The 7,794-nt window shown below is 38.2% G+C and overlaps 1 protein-coding gene across 1 annotated transcript; it reads left to right on the plus strand.

Annotated features, from left to right (window-relative positions):
• Nucleotides 1-5,584: 5,584 nt before the first annotated feature.
• LOC125005190 (ladderlectin-like) lies at nt 5,585-7,284 on the plus strand. Its single transcript, XM_047580342.1, has 6 exons — nt 5,585-5,641; nt 5,735-5,819; nt 6,180-6,280; nt 6,373-6,507; nt 6,828-6,939; nt 7,214-7,284. The coding sequence occupies exons 1-6, from the start codon at nt 5,585-5,587 to the stop codon at nt 7,282-7,284; spliced, it is 561 nt and encodes a 186-aa protein (XP_047436298.1).
• Nucleotides 7,285-7,794: the final 510 nt, after the last annotated feature.

The following is a 7,794-nucleotide window of genomic DNA, read 5'->3' on the forward strand; positions in this document are numbered from 1 at the left end:
TATGTAACTCGGAGGATTTCTTGTTGGAACTGAGCTTTAACAATGATAATTATTATTAGGCCCCCGGGGCAACACACTGAGGCACTAGTGTTATACTGCGTGTTTCTTCTTATTATGTTTTTTTTGTTTTTTTTTAATTTTTGCTCTTCCTCTGCTTTTTAATCTCTTATATATCAAAATGTGCCGTTTGATCAGGATCTGTGTGCTAAGTATTTTCTCTACAAAATACAAAGTTTTGCATTGAAATGAATGGGACGGACAGGAAAAAAAAAAAGTTTTTCAAACGTCTACTGCTCAAGCATACTTTCACCTACAGACCTCATTTAAACTCTAAACTGTAGAGTGTTGTGTATTCGTGTATGAAGAAGTCCAATCCTGCTCAGTATCACTCCATCTTCTACCAGGCCAGCGATTTGTACCTGATGACATTTCATTTCATTGGTCAGAATCATAAATTTAATCCAGTAAAAGAAAATGAACATGTACATTGTTCCATACTATGTTAATGAGTGGTGCGAAACTCATTTGGTCCAACTGTTAAACATCAACTTTCTCTGTCAATACAGCACACCTGGAGGAATGATTCAAATCAACAACTATCACTATCAACACTGACTGAAAGTGATGGTTGAAATGAGTTTTGAGCTCCATGTACTGAAAAACATAAATTTAACTTATGGATTATTTTATATGATCTTCATATCATTACATAGATTTTAATCTCAATCAGAACAGACTTGTTCAAGATGTGGAGTGGGGTGCAAACCTTTGACCTCCTGATAACTATATTAACCCTTAATGAGATAAATTAATTCTTTCTGACTACTTTTTTGCCACATGAGGATAGAGGAAGGTTTGGGGACCAGATGAGGTCTTTCCCTGGCATCTTCTGTTACTGAATGAATTAAATATTGTCAGTGTTCTTCTTCTGTTTCTCAAACATTCAACAATCTACAGCGAGGAGAATTAGTGGTGCGGCATTTGTCTTCGTCAGTAGACCTGAACACAGAAGCATGAGGAACCCGTCAAAACAGAGAACACTGTTAGACATGGCCCAGTGTTTGAGTTTTCATAACCCACATATTTCCTAACCTGGAGGCTCTTTATATTTCTTTTATTACCGTAACGCCTCTGAAGAAGAGAAGCGACAAGTCCTGATAACAGAAGTAGGGTTGTCTCAGATTGTTTTGACGTGCAACAGTTCAATACAAAATACAATATTTTATAAAATATAACTGAAAAAATAATCACAATACAATTTTTCATTATTATTATTATTAACTAAACCCCAATACTGTATCCGCAGAGTATTGGCAGTACCATATGCTGGTTTGGAGGTCTACTTTATGTATTTCAACCTTTTCTCAAAAGTTTGACTTTATTCTCGAAATTGAGATTTTGTGTCTTGAAATTGCCTTAAAAGTGCCTGATGAAAAACAATCTACCTCCTCTAATTTGTTTTTCCATGGCTATCCCTAATACTCTTGCATACGTAACACACAGGCACAGAGATACTTGTTTCAGTGGTTCAGTCTTTCAATTTTGCAAACAAGAACAGTAAAGGTGAGTTCTTCGAGCCATTATCGTTTCTGCTTATCGATCTGATTCATCGATTCCCTTTACGAATGTAACCGGGTGGTTGTTTACATGTTGTGTTTCCTCAGGGTTGGTGTGAAAGAGTCTCGTTGGGAATGACACGTCCCTTACATGCACCTGTAGGGCGGCCGCATCATGAGCTGCTAATGCAGGCAGGTTTATATAGCCTGCTGTACGGTGTGTGGGTCTCTCACCTCTCCCCAAGCGTGTGGCCGGCGTGCAGCTCTGAGATATTGGAACCTGGTCGGTAGGCGCTGTGGGTTCAGTCCCCAGGTCGCGTGTTGGGCGGGATTTCTTCCTGTACCTGTAGGCTGTCGCTGCCGCCATAGCTGCTTGCAGGGCTAGTGTTCTAACAGCGTGCCGAGTGGCCGGTTGCCCTGCCTTTCCTCTTTCTACCTATTTTTTATATCTCTTACTCTATACTTGCATATACTTATATACTTGTCCTATGATTAATAGTGGTAGTACGGCCGCTCTGAAAATTCACAAACCCTATAAATGCAGTGATTACGGTGATTTTAGTAAGTTCAGCCCCAACTTGTTAGGTGAGGGTGTTTTTTTTTTTTGTCTATTGCCTTTGAGAGAATCTTTTGCATATTCGTTTTTTTTTTCGTTCTTCTTTTTTGTTTGCTTTGAGTTTGCAGTTTTGTTGAGGGACAGTTTGGTTTGTGTTTAATAGGCCAGACCTCCAAACCAATGGAGGCGTTGGCGCTCTCTACCTACCAGATCCTCAGGGTGTGACTACTGAAGATTACATGGTGTACTATATAAATGTTTTAGATGAATAACTTAATAAAAAGATTTTATTGTGAAGAATGTGAAATAAATTTGTTACTTTTTCATTACATTGTGCCTGTATTCATTTGCGTACTTACCTGTGCATGGGTTGTTTTGGGAAACCCTTAAAGAGATGATTTTTACAAAATTATGAAGAGGTATTGTTATCATTATTATTCCTATCCGAATATGGGCCTGGTAACACTTATTTTGGAAATCATTTGTGATGTTTTTGAACCAATACAGAAAAAAAAAACTCTGCTCTTACGAAATGGTATGAAATATGACACGGACAGATGTGGTCAGAGAAGAGCTCATGTGACACTGTTCCATCCACAGTGTCTCACCGTGTCTTAAGGGGAAAGACAACAAACAGTACAAGCCTTTAACTTGGCATTTTACCAGCGGTGCTGCTAACAGAGTATAAAGTGGTGAAGATGGGTCAGACATCTGTTTCCAACTAATCAGTAAACACGTCTGTTTCCAGAGTATTTAGTGAGGGAGGGTTGGTTGATGTTGTAACTTCACTACTGTTGATTTTGTGTTTGTTCGGTAGAATCCATCAGACATAATAGTGACCATTCAGACCATAAACTGTAATACTGACCATAAAAGACTTTGAGTTGAGTTGTGTGTACCTACTGGGACTTCTGAAGCTGTTGTATCACTTATTAAATATCTACTCTTACAAGCACAGTCAACAACTTAAACAGTGACAAAATGCTAAATTTTCTGGATTGGTTATAAAAACAGGCTGTATCTAAATACACTAATGTATGTGAACACTTATATAATGTCATTGCTGAGTCGTGACTGGCCACAGTCTCATAAAATCTACCACACTATCACCGTGTGCGAGAAAGAAAGTAAATATGTGCATGAGTGAACACCAGAATCAACAAGCAGCATCTCTTTGTTCAGAACAAAGGAATCTGTGAGGTGGGAGGCTTAAATATTACTGTAACGCCACTAAAGAAGAGAAACGACAAGTCCCGATAACAGAAGTAGGGTTGTCTCAGAGACTTCTGATGTGCAACAGTTCAATACAAAATACAATATTTCATACGATATAACTGAAAAAATAATCACAATAAAATTTTAAATTAATACTATTAATTATTAATTAAACCCCAATATTGTATCCGCAGAGTATTGGCAGTACCATATTCCAGTTTGGAGGTCTACTTTATGTATTTCGACCTTTTCTCAAAAGTTTGACTTTATTCTCGAAATTGAGATTTTGTGTCTTGAAATTACCTTAAAAGTGCCTGATGAAAAACAAATCTACCTCTTCTAATTTGTTTTCCCATGGCTATCCCTAATACTCTTGAATACGTAACACACAGGCACAGAGATACTTGTTTCAGTGGTTCAGTCTTTCAATTTTGCAAACAAGAACAGTAAAGGTGAGTTCTTCGAGCCATTATCGTTTCTGCTTATCGATCTGATTCATCGATTCCCTTTACGAATGTAACCGGGTGGCTGTTTACATGTTGTGTTTCCTCAGGGTTGGTGTGAAAGAGTCTCGTTAGGAATGACACGTCCCTTACATGCACTTGTAGGGCGGCCGCATCATGAGCTGCTAATGCAGACAGGTTTATATAGCCTGCTGTACGGTGTGTGGGTCTCTCACCTCTCCCCAAGCGTGTGGCCGGCGTGCAGCTCTGAGACATTGGAACCTGGTCGGTAGGCGCTGTGGGTTCAGTCCCCAGGTCGCGTGTTGGGCTGGCATGGGCGGGATTTCTTCCTGTAGGCTGTCGCTGCCGCCATAGCTGCTTGTGGGGCTAGTGTTCTAACAGCGTGCCGAGTGGCCGGTTGCCCTGCCTTTCCTCTTGCCTCTTGCTACCTATTTTTTTATCTCTTACTCTATACTTGGTCCGTGTCCTATGATTAATAGTGGTAGTACGGCCGCTCTGAAAATGCACAAACCCTATAAATGCAGTGATTACGGTGATTTTAGTAAGTACAGCCCCAACTTGTTAGGTGAGGGTGTTTTTTTTTTTTTTTTTGTCTATTGCCTTTGAGGGGATCTGCCAAACTTTTGCATGTTCGTTTTTTTATTTCGTTCTTCTCTTTTGTTTGCTTTGAGTTTGCAGTTTTGTTGAGGGACAGTTTGGTTTGTGTTTAATAGGCCAGACCTCCAAACCAATGGAGGCGTTGGCACTCTCTACCTACCAGATCCTCAGGGTGTGACTACTGAAGATTACATGGTGTACTATATAAATGTTTTAGATGAATAACTTAATAAAAAGATTTTATTGTGAAGAATGTGAAATAAATTTGTTATTTTTTCATTACATTGTGCCTGTATTCATTTGCGTACTTACCTGTGCATGGGTTGTTTTGGGAAACCATTAAAGAGATGATTTTCACAAATGATGAAGAGGTATTGTTATCATTATTATTCCTATCCGAATATGGGCATGGTAACACTTATTTTGGAAATCATTTGTGATTTTTTTGATACAATACAGAAAAAAAAAACTCTGCTCTTACGAAAAGTTATGAAATATGACACCAAGACAAATGTGGTCAGAGAAGAGCTCATGTGACACTGTTCCATCCACAGTTCAATCAACTCGCTGATGAACTGTCATCAGTCAATGTAAACATATGTACCAATTTTAAAATATAATCTGGAGATACTCATAAGATTGAGAAAGAATGGAACATCCGTATGCTCCTGTCCGTGGACTACCCTGGAAAGTTGGTCTGAAGACGCCCTGTTGCTCCTGCAAAGTGCTGCCAGACTAATGTGGTGATGGAACAGTATCCGTACAGGTTATCTGAGAGACGTGGAGTTAAATTAGTTTGCAACTAAATGACTTTCATGTATAAATGGAATCCAAATATTCTGAGGAATTAAAGGTGGATACACCAGACTGGAGATGGACAGACAATGCAATTTATAGTCATGACTGTTGCTGGCACACAGACATAAAAATAATTAACTAGGCTTTAACCTACTGTTGAATTTCTGTGGTATGTAATAAATGAATAAAACAACATCCCAAATCACTTTGTAAATTTCCAATTAGCTATACAGTATGTCAATATTTGCAACTGACACAGTGGAAACAATAAACCTTAACCATTTGTCTTTCAATCTTTGTTTGATTTGAATCGTATTTATGGTGTTGGTCTATACTCACACAACCAGAGAGTGATGAGAGGTGATGAACTGTATTTAAGAGCTGTCCGTGCTCTTGAAATGTTGTGGCTTCAGTCTGGCACAGAGGAAGAAGAAGAGAGGATCACTCTACTGCAGGTCTGCTATCAACTCTTATCGTCTTTTCCTTTCACACATTTTCATCATGTGGGTGATAAATATTTCTAACATGTCTGGTTCTCTTGACTGAAGCTAGAAATCAGCATCATCTCCACAATGAAGACTTTGCCAGTGATTGTGATTGTTTGTGTGGTGATGACTCTGATTGGAGCTGATGGTGAGTATATTGTAGCGTATCGTCTGCATACAGTAACATGAGACTTGTTGCAGTAGCTAATGAATGCTGTGAAAATCTCTTCCAGCTCCTCCAGAAACAAAGCCTAGTGATATTCAAACTGGTCAGTGGGTATTTCTAGATTTCAGATTTCTTCTGACATTTGATGCATTTTGTTGATCTTTTGCAGTCAGACTAGTGTTGTTGTTCAGCTTCCTAGAAAATTTTGACCTCTAGTAAAGAATGGTTCAGTTCCAAAACATAGTTATGACTGACATTTTTTTCAGTTAAAATTTATCATCGGCAAAGACTCACACTGTTATGTTATGTTGCTCTAAATGTCAATATATTTAACCTTTTCAGCAAAGATCATCAAGAGGTGCACACATTGTCCTGGTTGGTCTGAGTACAATGGACGCTGTTTCATCTTCATTCCTACCCCCATGACTTGGGCTAGAGCTGAGGTAATTACTGGTTTTATTTTGTTATGTCTTGGTTGTGAGTCCTTCTTTTAGCTTTGACAACTCTCATTTGTCTGTGTTTATCTCCACTGCAGAGAAACTGTCAGTCCCTGGGTGGAAACCTTGCATCGGTTCATGATGTCTTTGAGTACCAAGCGATCCAGAAGGTGATATGGAGTAGCACTCATGCGTATCCAGAAACATGGATTGGAGGCAGTGATGCCGAAGAGGTATTTATTTCATCATTTCAAATTAAAAAATTATAAATCATCCCATGCATGTCTGGTAACATTGCAGTGTTTGCCTATAGTCTATATACTGGGACAAGCTTGTTGATTACATGTTGTATGGTGACTTACAATGACAATAAGGTATTCTATTCTGTTATTTTCTATTAAATTATTTTAGTTTGTATCCACAACCTTCTTTTATCCTCCTCCAGTTGTCATCTCATGCGGCATTTTTTATTTTAAGTATTTACAAGGTTTTGAATATATATATATATATTTTTAATTTAGAATCTATGTGTCTATGTCTATCTTTGTTTTAGGATGGTTTATGGCTGTGGAGTGATGGGACGCCTTTCCACTATTCAAACTGGTGTGATGGAGAGCCCAATAACTACCAGGGTCCACAGAACTGCATAAAAATCAATTTTCGAGGTAAATTCCAAAGTGCTGGATGTGTGACTGGTGAAACTGATAGATGGTAAAAGACAAAAGTTTACTGACTTGATACAGAAAGAAACATATGTTAGTAATTCTGTGAACGCAAGTATCTGATCAGAATATTTTATTTATTTGACATCATTGTAAACAGTTTAATTATTTTTTAATTGAAATACGGAAATAATTTCTATGTTATTGTAGTCAGTATCAGGTGTTAGCTGGTAAGGAGCTGGACTGATTTCTTTTTTGTTGGTTTTGGTTCTTGCAGCATCCAAGTGCTGGGATGATTTGAAGTGTGTTGAACCCCGTCCATCTGTCTGCTCCAAGAAAATACAATGAATCCTGAAATAGAAGAATCTGTCACAAACACTGGTGGATGTGTGCTGATGCTTGTGTTTTCATGCTCTCATTTCTTAAGCTAATCACTCTGGTGCCTCTTTATATTTCTTCTATCACTACGCAACTAAAGGAAGCGACAAGTCAAATCAACAGGAGCTGGATCGTCTCAGAGGCTTTGTGCCTTTTAATAAGAACAGACTGAATGTGTTATAAAAAGAACACTGTTAGCCAAACTTCCTTCTGCACAATGAACTCATATTTACTGATTTTTGCAAAATTAAAAGCCTGAAGCATTAAAAGAAGCGTCTCTGTGAGTGTGTGTTACATGTCTTGATTTTAATGAGTATTATTTCCCCATCACTTTAAAGTCTGCCCTACATAGATTCATGATCAGTGTTCATGACAGTGACTGAAGTTTTGTATTTTCTTCTTTTGGATCCTTCTCTTGAAAGTTTCCACTTCAGCTGAAATATAACATCAGAACACATGCCAACATAGGAGGTTTTATTA

The sequence above is a fragment of the Mugil cephalus genome, chromosome 1 (genome assembly GCF_022458985.1).
Source record: "Mugil cephalus isolate CIBA_MC_2020 chromosome 1, CIBA_Mcephalus_1.1, whole genome shotgun sequence".
Lineage (NCBI taxonomy): Eukaryota > Metazoa > Chordata > Actinopteri > Mugiliformes > Mugilidae > Mugil > Mugil cephalus.

Bases quoted from the DNA above. Each gene is read 5' to 3' on its own strand.
- LOC125005190 (XM_047580342.1), top strand. From the start codon at position 5,585: ATGTTGTGGCTTCAGTCTGGCACAGAGGAAGAAGAAGAGAGGATCACT. The intron at 6,508-6,827 runs GTATTTATTTCA...TCTTTGTTTTAG, and splicing joins GAGGCAGTGATGCCGAAGAG to GATGGTTTATGGCTGTGGAG. The intron at 6,940-7,213 runs GTAAATTCCAAA...TGGTTCTTGCAG, and splicing joins CATAAAAATCAATTTTCGAG to CATCCAAGTGCTGGGATGAT.